The sequence below is a fragment of the Dromaius novaehollandiae genome, chromosome 3 (assembly GCF_036370855.1).
Source record: "Dromaius novaehollandiae isolate bDroNov1 chromosome 3, bDroNov1.hap1, whole genome shotgun sequence".
NCBI lineage: Eukaryota > Metazoa > Chordata > Aves > Casuariiformes > Dromaiidae > Dromaius > Dromaius novaehollandiae.
Window position 1 is genome coordinate 115,413,097 of NC_088100.1, and position 14,530 is coordinate 115,427,626.

A 14,530-nucleotide genomic window follows, 5' to 3' on the forward strand; every position below is an offset into this window, starting at 1 on the left:
TAGCACAAAATAAGGTTGCACAGACAACTTCCAAGATTTTGAGCATCAGAAACAGCCAAGTTTTCTAACCCTAGAAGTGACAAACAAAAATCTGCATACGGACAAAAAAAATCACAGCGTACAAGGTGGTGGAGTGATTTTCAGACACACAGTAACAGGGATTTCATCAGTCGAATTGCATTATGTGGTTGGGCTGTAGGCGATACCATTTCAAACCAGAACCCAGCTTCCTCAGCCTCAGCTGAATACATGTTTTTTCTTGTTTTAACAAGTTTATAGCTTAGCTTTTGTAACTAGCTGCGCACTTTGTGATAGCGATCAAAATCTAAGTGAAGGAAGCCAAAATATTTAAATGCTCCAAATTCAAGGCTGAAAAGAAAAAAAAAAAATTCCATTTTGAACTGGAAAGGAGATTATATAGCACTTCAAATGTGCAGTAATCATGCCCTAAGATTGATCACAACAGAAACTAAATCAAACCCGGAAATCCAGTAAGTTTTCTTCCTTAAGAGTAAAAATTTGTGAAGAAAACAAACCATAAATATTAAAATAGAAATTAGATTTTCTTACACTCGATAATCAACTAAATGGACTGAATTCAAAATAAATCCCCATACATAAAAGCATTCTTCCTTTAGATCACTATTTACAATACTGTCCTGAAATACACTTTCAGTTGAAGTTTCAACATTTTTTCTAAGAAAATTAAGAATCATACTCTGCTTCTGTGCAAGTTCTCTACTAAAGTTTGCTACAAAAGGTGAACTACAAATGGCTGCTGTCTTGATTTCCATTCCTGATACAGGGCATCTTTTACTGAAAAGCAAAAGAGGGCTACCACATGCTGAGCTCAATATACCCAAAACACAGCACAGTTGGGAGCCAACCTAGAACACTCCCAAATTGTTCTAATCTGGAGTTCAGCATGAAATCCAAGAACCACAGTTGGTTATCAGTTCTCAGTTTTCCTTTCAAGTTTCTCCAGATGTGTGGGTACCTGCACTTTGGAAGGAGAGCTCACCAACTGCTGTAAAGTAAGTTACTATACAGTAAGAGTGTCTACTTTAGAAATGCAGGATGACAGCTTGCATTTTGTACAGCGGAGAGCGTGCATGAGAGTGCACAAAAGAGAAAGAAAGCGGAGCATGCGTGTGCATTTGTCTGGAGCATGACCAGCTAAAGATAAAATGTAGTTTTACAGAAGGAAGTTGTTGTTTAGAAAGCTAGTCAAGCCCTATGACAATCACTTCTACTTTAATACTGTATACATTTCATACTTTAATACATTTGCATATGCATCACCTACAAAATTAAGCACACAGTTAACATCCAAGAAGAGTTTTCATGGTTACTCAATCTCACAGCGTTGTTAATTATTTTAGAGCTAATTTCCGCCAGCTTCAAGTGCTTACTGATTTTAAATTCTATTACAGGATTCAAATCTGAATTAATGTATCTCAATAAATTTGAATGGAAGTAGATACCAGAAGAAAGATGATCTATTTTAACAGATAATTTTCTTAAGCCATATGAAAATCTACACTATCTTTGGGAGTTTGTTATATGTTTCCCACAAACACAGTTAAATTAACACTTCAGAAAGCTCTAAGTATATGAAAACTGATCAGAATAAAACAAGTATTTTACCTTAACTAGGGCTGTCAAGAACACTAGAATAAATTGCTATGTTTGTTCTATAAAATATGATTATACTACAGCTTTCTGTGTACCACACCTGTAATGCAGCTTGAGCACCAGCTTTAACATTTTTGTCTTCGTCTTCTAATATACATCCTCTGTTAACAGCACTAGTGAAGGAGTATGTTCTTCCCCAGCTGGATGATCGTTTATGGCCTGAATGGTCAGAGGCAAGCTTTCAAAAACACAATTCAGTTAATTACAAAGCAAAAGGGGGAGAATTGTCATGTCTTAAGTCCATTTCAGCAAGGAATTCATGTCTACTACTTATACATCTCTGAACAAACAGACAATACATGAAGCTCAAACATTCATAAAAAGTTTAAGGGCTGTCTATCTTACTTTAAAATATCATATATTACATTTCAAAGCATCATTCACTGTTCTAAAATTTGAATTTTTAAAGCCTGGTAAAATTGTAAATCCTCTATAAAAATAATCCAGTCAAAACTTTAATTTTCACTATAGTTTTTACAACTCAACATTCTTTCTCAATATAGCTTCCCTTCAAATAGTTTCACGTCAGTGTCAAAGTCAACATTTACAGATGGTTCTTTATAAGATACGAATTTTGTGGCATCCACTACATTGTAGTTTCCAAAAGTTAGTGTCTGGATTCAAAGTTTTGATCCAGAATGTATGATTTTGTAAATATTTTCAAATTCTTGAATACTATTATCAAAAAGAAATAGTCCTAAACATACTAAGACAATAGACAGCATAAAATTAACACTGCAGAACATACTAAGTTCTTGCTTTTGTATTTACATAAATAGGGAATAATTCAGAGACGACATTTTTCAAAATATAAATCTGAAATCCTTACTTGCTCTCAGTAAGGGGTGCTGAACACTAAGTATTTTTTGTATTTCTGGACCTTAAATATAGGCGAGGACTTGTTAACCTTGCTTTTTCAAGCATTTAAATTTTTACTCATTCACAGTTAAAAAGATAAATAATATACTGCATGCAAACTGAGTAACACAGTAGCACTGATACCATACATGTTTACTATCTGTTTGCACTGATGAATCCTCCAAGTTGGTAACATCATCCTGATCATTTTCCTTTTTGTCTGGCTCCTCCATGAACACAGGTTTCTCTTGCAATATCCATTTTCGATATACCTTAACCACTTTTCGTGTTGCAGATATATCAGAAGGCGGCAACAAAAAAGCCTAAATTCAAAGTTAACTCAAATTAATATACATAGGACATGTACATACACACACACACACACCCCTATTAAATAATACAGCCCAGAAAGACTAAGGAAATATAATTTTTACTTCTACACCTATACTAGAGCAAGTTACAGCTAATCAATAACCTATGCATACACCTATGCACACACTGCGCTATTCCACAATTCCATAATTATTGATCCCAAATAACTTCCATGCTGCATTTGTTGAAACTAATAGCAATGAAACATTTTTGCTCATTGCCACCTCCGTAACTTAATGGAGATTCTCATTCCTTCTCAAATTGTTACGAGCAATAGAGGTTTGGCAGGCTGGAGTCGTGTACTACGCTACACTTCCTGCACAAGCTGACTTCGGATTACATCACCAGTGTGAGATGTGAAATGCCACTTCAGCAAGTGTAAGTAGAGACAAGGCAATAAACTGTGATGGGGATAGCTGTGGCTAGCATTACATCCTTTCCTACTACATATTTGAAAACCAACTGAAAAAAAAAATATTTTCAACACACTACTTAATGCCTGTACTTGGGAATCATTCTGTAAAGATGTCCTCTTTGAAAGCCTTCAAAAGCTACACTGTCCACTTCCCCACATTTCTGGAGGTCTTTGGTATCTAAGAGACATATCATGATGTGTGTTAGCCTCTTGCAATATTTTTAAGCCATGGAAAATCAACATGCTCACTAAACTGAGTGATGCCTACCCTGTTTTTCCTGAATGAAGATTATCCCTTATTTTGATATGAAGTTTCTAGTTACAGCAAAATTCATAGACCTCTAAAAACCAGTATCACTACATAGTAACATAGTAGCATCAACTGTTAGAAGACCTTTGGATTACAGCAAACACACAGAGCAATCCATGTCACAGAACTTCGAGGTACAACAAAAGCATATATTGGCAAGAAAGTGGCCTATTTTGGTATCAGTACTCATTATTTTATAAAAACACTGTAAGAGACTAAAATACATTTTTCCAATTAAAAAATAGATCCTTCCAACTATGAAGCACTTGCTCTCTATGATTAACAGGGCAAAAAACAGTACCATTTCATTTCAGAGTACTCATACAGCGTAATTTTCTATAACCAATTTAACTGCAGAAACAGTACAAGGGTATTTTGCTCAGGTCAGGGGAAACCCTTTCTTTAGGCAGCACATTTCCTTTCCTCTAGTCAGCACAAAACACAACACTCAACTGCTAAATGTGGTTTTCAACTAATAGTCTACAGAGGTCGAAGGGCTGGCAAAAGCAAGTTCACACATGCTACACAGCAATTGCTGTACATGAAATTTCTGAAAACATCTTCAAAACCACTGTCAGGTTATTAAGGATGCAGAATAAGTCAAGACATCTGCTAAAATAGTAGAGAAACAACAGCTCTTGCCAGCTGGATAAACAGGCACTACAACACCCCCCCACACACACACTTTCAGGAAGGCTGCGAAGTAGGGTGAGGAGGGGGAAAAAGAAAAAAAAAAAAAAGTAGAGGAATTCAGAGAGACTAGTGAAATTCCTGTAAGGCTAACAGAAACAAAAAGGACCAAAATATCATTGGTTGTTTCAATTACTGGACACTGATCATAATAAATGAACAGAAAAGTATTGCATCACATTAGCCTTTGTTCCCTGGAAGATCTAAAATTTTTCACACACTGAAAAAGCACCAGAAAAGGGCAGCATAACACAGTGTTTCTTAAGATACAGAAAAATATTCCTTCCTGTCAAAACAACATCCATCACACTGAAAAGCATTAGTGGCACGCAACTTAACTGTGGCACACAAGTTACTCCAACATAAAACATGTGTTCTCACTTAACTGGTGACCAGTCTCTTTTATACATTTATGTCACCTGGGAGCTGCTACTTAAGACAACTCCCATCTTGGTACCAGACCAAAAAAATTTTGTGAATCTCCAGTACGTCCACATATATTTTTCTCCCAAACAACTGAAAAGATGTCAAATTAAAGAACAGTGCTAGTAGAAGCAATAGATAATGTCTGAATAGATACTGACTTTTTCAATAAATATTGACTTTGATCACAGGAACAAGACTCTTACTAATTCAAATAATAAATTTACAAGCTAATGAATATATCTCTTTAAATACTTTTAAGTTACATCTGCTAGTATACCATCATAGTAAGCAAGAAGAAAAAATGGCACATTCACGAAAGACATGCTGCCATCTGGTACCAGCAACAAACCTCAGTTCCTGTAAAATGTCTGTGATTTCATCACTAAAACTACCCATCTGTCAATAAATTCTTCTTGATAAGAGATTTTAATGTCTACTATTGATAAAAACATCTAGGTATTTTAACTGAAATTGGAATTCTCACTTTGAGAACAATGAGCACACAGCTACCATCATTTTCTTCATTTGCAATTTATCTTATATTGGAATCCTGTCCCAAGTAAATGCAGAATAATCTTATTTTTAACCAAAATTATTAATGGTAACTGCTGGCCAGTTGAAAACCACAACATATAAAACATACTTGAAATCCTTCTGATTTTACTAACAATGATTACCAAACTCAGCATATTTATAAGAAGCTTTATACTAAAACAGACAAATACATACTGCTGTTTACCTCTGTTTGGGAAAATAAAGACTTAGGAATGAGTCCAAAACAAAACGGTGCAGATGTCACTACCATCAAGCTTGACAAATTATCTGCCTGAACAGGCTTTACAATGTTCTTCCTCATAACCATACCTTTTCCTTTAAAAAAACATTTAATAGCAACCGTACATATATACATCACATTACTTACCTGGCGAAAGACTTCATTAACAAAGTTGACATAGCCTCGAGTGGATAAGAGGATTCTCTGCACCATCTCATACACTGTTCGGTGCTGTTCTTCAATGCTGCAAAGGCTGGAGTTACTGAGTCTTCGGTCAGACAAGGTGCTGCTATTAGAATGGTTTCTCTCTTGCTCGCTTGCATAAGGCATACTGGTTTCCAGCTCTGGGTTTTTATCTTGGTTTACAACACCAACAGTCTACAAAGAGGAAAATGTGTGCCTACTTAAATTACTAAAACGCTGTACATAAACCACACCAAAAATCTGGACTATTTATCCAGAATTTAAGATACAAGCATTTATTTTTACACAATAAAATGGGACCAGTCACTAAATGCAACTTTTAGTCTAGTACTTTATCCAAGATGAAATTCGACCTCATATTTATGTTTCATATTTCCTTCCCCCCCTCCCTCAGAATAGCTGACTTGTCACTCCCATAAGAAAAAAAAACAAACAAACAAACAAAAAAACCATGAGTCATGAAAAACTGGACCAGAAAACTGCTACAGGCATCTGAACCATGAAACAGTCATCCTTGCAAACATGTTTAGTCGAAGGAGGATTTATCTCCAAGGGGAGGAAAGGGAGAAGGATTCAGCTATATTCTACTGAGACAGACCACATTCGGTGAAATTCAAAACCACTATCAAGTCAACATGTGCCAAAAGCTAACACACAGCTTCAGCTCATAACTTTTGACAGTTTCAGTTCTGAGAGCAACCGTATCTTTATGTACCCTATATATTTTAATTGGTGTCAACTGTCTGGAAAATACAGTGAAAAGATTCTTTTTCCAGGCTATGCCTGTTGAAATGACTTAGCAACCATTTATATAAAGACCAAAAATTTGATGAAAAGGATCAAAATCAACAAAAAGCACCTTCAGTCAGCATGCTATACTTAACATTTTTAAGGCTTCAAACCCCTACACTGAAGAATTTCAAAAACAGTTAACATGAAAATATATAGTTCTACCATAATAGTTAATGTATGCTTTTCCAGTGAATCCAAATTTGACACAGGCATACAACTCAAGAGAAGAATATGAAGTTAACATTGATCCTAAATTTTTAATAGGAAGCTGGAGATTCTCCTAAAGAAAAAACAATTTATTTTTATAAAATTCATAGTCCCACAATCCTAGAGAAATTTCTACCAGCAATTTGACAGTAAGAGAGAAACTTAACAACTTATTTGTGGTAGGGACAGTTTCTCAGTAATGGCGTAAGTTTGACAGTTTATAGACTTTTTTTTTTTTTTTGAATAGGGCATAAGGCAAACAGCCATGGGGAAAAAAAAAAAAAAAAAAGACTCTAGTACATTAGTGAAGGGATTCCCCCAAAGATTCTGTCTTCCAAGGAAAAATTGATTTAAAATACATCATTTATTCACTTAGAGGCAGCATTTCTTTCTTGCTTCAGTTGTCAGTGCACTGTGATCATGTGCAAGGTTTGTAGAAGTATATAAGAAAAACAACAACAACAAAAAACTTTACTGCATACCTGAATAATTTTAGGGATCATTTCTCCTCCATTTTTTGTATGCTGAACAGCAGTTAAATACTTCTTTTCAAGAAAGAAGGTAACAAGCCACTTAATAAAAACAACTTGAGCTGCCATATATGGAACTTTTGTGCTATAGACATTTTCATTGTTTCGCGTTGCAGAAATGTATACTGGTCTTGGTCTTACATCAGGAATATCTGGAGAGACAGAAGAGAAGGCAATCTAATCTTAACCTGTAATTTCTTCCAGACTGCAGTTAAACTGAACATATGACCAGTAACATGTTTTCCATAAGAAATAACAGATGCAACTAGTGACTGCTAATACTTCAAAAGGTCAGTGGTTTTGTTTTCGCTTTTCTTTCCTGAAGGGTGTAATTCGTATCAGGCAAAACAAAGGAAAACAAAAACGGGCTGCAAAGAGAAGGGTGAAATTCGAAACAAAGAACTACTCCTACTACAATGTAAATTAATTTGATAAATTTCACAGAGTTTTACTAATAAGGTACAGTAAGAAAGAAAATATGGCTCAGGAACAGCCAGAAGCACAAAGAACAAGAGAAAGGATAATTGGTACATTAGAAAGATGTTAGCTCCGGTGCAAAGAGCAGTTCGCACACTGAAATAAAAGAATGAATATGCATAGGCTGAAGGGGAAAATTGCATAAGTGAAATAGGTTGGGTCATACTTAATCCAGATGCTTAGAATCAGAGAAAAATCACTCATATACTGCTGTAAAATAGGGAAGGACTGCACTCTAGTTCTGAGCAACAAAGCTGAAAGAGGTATTGAGATGATTTTAGACACTAAACATTGAACTGCAAAGGACAGGACTTAAAAGTCAGAGAAGGAGGTAGAGGGAGGATGAAGAAGAGGCTGCAATACATCAGGCAAGTATAACACCACTGCTCCTATTCAAGCACCAGCTCTTTAATACTGTTCAATAGAACACTGGGGAAAAAGTCAAAGACAAAAATATGAACATTCCTGAAATAACATCTTTAATCCTACAACTGTACTTCCTAGATGCTCCTAACAATATATTCCCTGTTTACACTTTCCTTCACAGCCACATATCTATCTCCTTCCATTTCTTCCTTGATGCTCACTTTTCTCTCCCTCACTTCACAAACAAGAAATAAAATAACGCCATTTATGTTAACTACTCCCTCACAATTGGGCATTTTACTAATTCTTTTTAAAAACCTGTAATAGCATATTCTGTCCTCATTACATATCACAGTAACACATTCCTTGTTCACTCAATATAAATGCTATACCAGAGGAAACATTTATTGGCAAGGAGGACCTGGATACCCCATATGCAGTGATTAACAGGAGCAGCTTCATGGAGTATTACAGAAAAACTGCAGTTGGGCTAGAAAAATTCAACAGTACTGCAGTTACATGCCACTAGCTAAGAGAGATGCTACTGAAAATATTCACCGTTATTTCTTCTAAAGATAAAATTCACTACTTACCAAGAACAGGTTTGTACAGGTTGGTTAGCTTTGTAAAAGATGGAAACAAGTGGGGAAGATAGTACTTTCTAAACAAGGTAAAGAGAAACTTAAAACCAGTGTCTTGGTTCTCCTTATTCTTCCACTCCAAGCTTGCTGCCTTTGCCATGGAGAAGGGGGATGGGGTGGGGGGAGGAGAAAGAAAGCTTAAAGTTAATGTGTTATACTGAGAATCATTCCATGTTGATGAGAAGATGCTGTTTTACTGAATGTGAAAAATAAACTATTACTCTTTAACACAAGTGACAAAATCTTAGCACTGTCCCTAGAAGCTTTACAAAAAATGGTAAGAATGTAAGATATTACATGTAAGGTCTTTTAAATATGAAAAAAGCAAGCTCATTAAAAACCAACACACTTAGGCAGTTCTAATCCACTGAATCACAAAATGTCATATTAATGTTTTTGTCTGTTTTTAACAAGTTTGCTTCTTAGCTGTAAATTTAGTTAGACATATTTTTTAATTTCTCTGGACTACATTTTTATCACAAACATTTTTAATCACAGAAAAACTATTCTTAATGTCAAGTTTAATATGCAAAACTCCTTTCATAAATTTGACTTCAGACAGTAGTAATTATCACTAACAAGGGAGAGGCTGACACCTGGGCTTTTTTTTTTTTTTTTTTTTTTTTAAATATACTCATTTTGTTCTTGCATAGATCAAAGCAGAACCACCACACATACATTTCCAAGTTGTTCTTTACCAACTGCTTTGAATGCAATTCCTTAGAAGACTGCAACAAATTTTGTTACTACTCTTCATATTAAAACACTTCCAACATGGAATAAATTGCATGCAACCTATCCGACCTGGTTTACTTTGTTTATACAAGAAAATTCTGTGCAATTTCAAACAAGACAGGTAAAAGTAGAACTTTGTACAGCAAAGTTACTCTTCCACTCATGACTTAAATCTATCTGAATTTTAGTCTCTTACATCACTTCTCATTCTATGATATTCTCAAGTGAACATCAGTATCAAGCATTCTTTTGACATACACTTAAAAAAAAAAAGTAGGGCCAAAGTTAAAGCAGCATCAGAAGACTACAGGATTCTTAATAAATTCATTTTTTGCAGTAAAAATTCTTAGAAAAGCCTACTCGACTGTATAGTACAGATGACAAGTACTCTAAATCTCTTCCCAAGATGTTAATATATTTAAAACAAAACAAAAAATCCCACTGACTTGAGTTACTGAAGTTTTTTGTTTGTTTGTTTAGTTTTCCTATTTTAGTCTTTATATGACCTTTCTTCAAATCTCTTCAAAAACTGGAGCTTGCAATTTCCTGATTTTGCAAAACATACATGTAGAGCTTACAAGTAAGGCTACTGAGTTTTTGTACTGTTTTATTTGTTATGTGAAAAACTGTTTCACATGTTAAATTCTACAAAGTTGCAGACAAATTATTTGAATACACATCATAGTATTAATACTGTAGTATGGTTATTGTGATTCTTGTTGTCAGATCTTTTGTATCAGTATTAAATCTAAACAAGATAAATTTGAAATACATGAGGAAAACCCCGCTCAACACACAATGTACTTAATTCCTGTACATCTGCAACAATTGTCTGTATGATGCAAAACTGTAGACGGACCGAATTCAGTAGCTGTTTCCAAAAATTAATTTTTTAGGATTTATGTCATGTCTTCTGAGTATAAAACCTATTTTTAGCATCTGAGAACTTTCCAACTCTCCAGAAACCAAAGGCTTTTCTTAATCAAAGTCACAGTCTACCACAACTTTCATTCTTTGTTTTCTATCTTTAACAGTTACCAGGTGAGATAAGTCTACTTTCTTAGCTTACACACTACAAATTTCATCAGGGAATTAGTTTAGTGTCTTAGTGCTAATTCAACTTGGGATTTATAAATCACCATTCCTACTGCTCGGAAAAAATTCAAAAAAATTAACCTCCCTAATAATATCTGATTTCTAAAGAACAAAAATTTCTTTTCCTACCAAAGAACATTTCTTAAAATAAATTTTTAGTCTACTGAAACAGTAAGTAATTTGTTCTCTTCCCTTTTTCCTGAAGATGTAGGTTTGCTGTAAGTGCCAGTTCTGAGCAATCACTCTCTGCTTGTATCAGGTTATTTTAAACTCATCTACTATCCATTGAAAAAGATTTCTGCCTAACCAATTCTCAGCTCTACAGAGCAACACAAACAGAAAAGCATGCTGAAGGACCCTGATGCAGTAAGATTTACCAGATCCCAAACACTAACAGGAGTATAAAAAGAACAGTTAATTCTTTTTATTGAACTATGTTGAGAATCTGAATATAAGAGAAATGGTTCTGAGCAGGAAGTTGATAAACAGCTGCTGTTTAAAACGTAAGTACTTATACAGAATGCAAAATACAATAAGCAGTTATGACAGAAACCCTTCTATAGTATCATTTTGGCCCTACATTTTTCACTGTATTTTAATACAAAAATATCCATCTCAAAGTATTCATTATCTTTTCTCTTTTTTAATTCTGAGCCCTTAAATGTTTATTGCCTATGCATTTTTCACTTTAATGTTGCTTAGCTTACACTTTTTAAATCTATACATTGTCTTTTTTTCCTGTACAGCTACATCTGACCTATTTTTAGTTAAAATTTATTTACGTTACTTTATCCTTTTAAAAATCTCAAAAGTCCTCTATCCTTTCTCATCTCTTTTTCCAATGATCTTTCATATGTCTTCTCATCTATGTGAATGTCAAAAGAGAACAAACTGTACCTGTATCTCATATCAACTTTCCAAGTGCAGGCACAAGCACATAAAATAGTCATTTGCACTGCTTTTTCCATCTTTCTTTCCTTACTATTTCTCAGCAGACATTTAAGACAACTAGCAAATAAACTATATCTTGCCTATTTAACAGAAAAATATGGCTTTAAAAGGCCATTTAAAAAAGTTTCCTGGATTCTTAACAATCTGATACATGAACTATCCTGTTCATCTCTTTGGAGTGTAGTTATTCCTTTCAACTCAATAGGCGATTATCAGAACAGTGGCTTATAAGGTATCTAGATAAGAACATTGACAAATAAAAGCAAAACAATACTGCTCAGTAGACAGAACTTCATTATTTAAATATCATGTCCTCAAACCAGTCCTTTTGACTGTAGTGTTTAACTGTTATCAGTGAAATATGAAAACAGGATTGTTTAAGACCATATCCTTGTAACAGCGAAATTTGGTTCTCCCTGCAAATTCATCTTAACATCCCTCCGTAACTTGCATACTATTCTTTCATGTAGGAATCATTTACTTTTAGATATTTTCATTCAGAGCATACATAGTGTAAAACAGTACTTTAAGTGTGATTAGGATTATCAGATACAAAACAGATTTTTCATTGATATTAGTTTTTAAAAAACACAATAGCACTTCTGTTACCAAGTACCTTGGAACTACAAGGACCTGGCCATCTTGCCATAACCTACATCCCTGAGTCAGGCACCTGGACTGCTGACGCAACCTGATAGAAAAGGGCAACAGAAAACAGAATCTACAACACCAGAAGCTATCCAGTAGCTGATAATGCGTGTTTCTTAAATGCTTTCTTCTTCAAGACCTCCATTCAGAAGTCACAGTCCAAAACAATCTGCTGAAGTTAGGTGACAAATTCTGCCTTAAAAAAAAAAAAAAAGGAATCAGGAGTCAATCCTTACCTTTGAAACCTGGCTGCAGGAATACCTAGTAGTAACAGCCTCTGTAAAAAAACTACCTAGTAGTCTAACTGAGGATTCAGGTTTAATCCCATCCTCTTTGAAAGCCCTAGTGAAAATCCTGATTGTATAAATAACAATGTAGAACCATTTTTGAATGTAAGCACTAGCTGCTACTGCATTTTCCACAGGGCTAGATCCTGTTGATACTTATTTAGACTTGGCAGATTAGGAACACAGAGAAATAACACCAGCTGTACATCGCAGTGGAATTTCAGAGCAAAATAAGCATCAGTTTGTTCAGTCTTTACCAGATCTTATTATTATCTTATTATTATGCAAACTCAGAACTTCAGGCAATTAGAAAACTTTACTGGCATTCCCAAGTGCTAAAGGGCAGTAACAAATAGCAGCAGCAGCAAGGGTGTCAAGCACTGCATTTCTTTATTTAGGTGTTTAAATACCACTCAAGTCGCACTTCTAGATACCCAGGACCACCCTGGATGTGATCCCTTTGGGATTTTTTTTTTGTTTGGTTTAAAATCCTTCACGTTACGTATGAGCATACTCCTGAAAATTCTAGCACTCATTGTAAGTTTTGCTGTCATTTTTCATTTTCTTTCCTATTTAAAGTATCTTATCTTCCATGTTCGTCATGCATTCAGATTACCATAACAATTTATCACCTTCCCAAACCTTCAAATCTGAGACTTCTAAACTACAACAGGCCAGATCTGTCCCAGTTTCACTGCCCGACGTTGCTGCCATGCTCCTATTCTGGCAGGTTGGGACACAGATCATGAAGAATTCAAGTGATGGTTGGCAATTCATAGCTGGCTATTAATCATCTTCATCCCTCCCAAAACCTGTCTGTTTCAATTTTTTGGACTCTTAAAAAGAAGCCAGGATGAAGTGACCAATCTAACTGTCCATTTTCAAGTAAGGTAAACTGCGGGTTAAAGTAACAACAGCAATAGAGTTGTACAATTCACTGTTTAACACAGGGGGAAGAAGGAGGTGGGGGGAAAGACCACACTGATGTTACTACACTGGCAGACACCAACTTCTACAGGTTACCAAAAGCTTGACTACAGGATCTTCACTACAGTATGGAATGAGGACCTGTTGAAAACAAATGTAAAAAGCATGAAATGCATTTTATCTGCCATATTTCCACGTGTCTAATTTTTCACAGGCAGAATGGCCTTCCCTCAAGTTTCCAGTAGAATGAATTATTTGTATGCAACTCTGGTCTTCTGAAATCTACACAGCAACAGATATTTGAAGAGCTACACCTGATAAAACACTTAAGAGAAACAGGCATGATACTTTCTGTAATATGAAAAGCACTGATGGCTAACAGAACCACGATTGTTAACTACTTGTGAAATATTTACTATATACACCTGTTGTATATATGTAAAAAGTAAAACTAAACTTGAACTTTGAAATCAGCTTTGCAGTGGCAGTTGCTGAATCACAGTAACTACAGATTTATGGGAACTGGTTAGTTTGCGGGAGATCTTTATGGATACAAAGTAAAACTTAAGTCCGGATAACATTCAAGCTTTTCACATTTGTGATACTTCCTTGTAGCATTTGTGTTGAAAACGATAATTCTTTTTAGAAACAATAAGGAAATGCAGAAAACAGCTTCTTTGAGAGTGTGTGTAGATACAGTATAAAACTGATTTTCTACCACAGGTACATTCCTCCAAACGTGAATAGTTAAAAATATATCTCCTTCGCACCTGAATTACTATGTATTTTAACAGTAACTGAAGAAAATAGCAGGTTTGGTCTTCAGCAATTTTTTCTCCAGAGACAGCTGGCAAAAGTGGAGTTATCTCTTCAGGATAAATCTTAGCTAAAATACAAAGAAAAATATGTTTTAAACATAGAAAAACTGAAAATGGTGAAATAAATAATATTTTATAGAAAAAGATTAATTTGCAAATAATTAATAACATGCTAAGTCTTACAAAGCCAAATTCCAATAACTGTTTAGTTTTCCAGTATTTCCCCAGGTCCCACAACATTTAACTGTGGATGGCACTAGCTCTTTTCTTTCTTCATTAAATCCTCAGATACAAGCATAACGAGGCAGGAA

At 34.9% G+C, this 14,530-nt stretch overlaps 1 protein-coding gene across 5 annotated transcripts in view; it reads right to left on the reverse strand.

Moving 5' to 3' along the window:
* Window positions 1-14,530, reverse strand: part of RALGAPA2 (Ral GTPase activating protein catalytic subunit alpha 2) — a 186,496-nt gene that overhangs the window by 135,221 nt on the left and 36,745 nt on the right. For 4 of the 5 annotated variants that reach the window (XM_026107450.2, XM_064509890.1, XM_064509889.1 and 1 more), the window contains exons 7-12: window positions 14,172-14,287; window positions 8,711-8,849; window positions 7,227-7,426; window positions 5,689-5,919; window positions 2,703-2,876; window positions 1,736-1,873 (exon numbers count right to left, since the gene is read on the reverse strand). In XM_026107450.2, the coding sequence (XP_025963235.2) occupies window positions 1,736-1,873; window positions 2,703-2,876; window positions 5,689-5,919; window positions 7,227-7,426; window positions 8,711-8,849; window positions 14,172-14,287 (998 nt within the window). Of the gene's footprint in view, window positions 1-1,735; window positions 1,874-2,702; window positions 2,877-5,688; window positions 5,920-7,226; window positions 7,427-8,710; window positions 8,850-12,155; window positions 12,322-14,171; window positions 14,288-14,530 lie in introns of those variants that run through there. The other variant, XM_064509891.1, reaches the window with a different exon arrangement.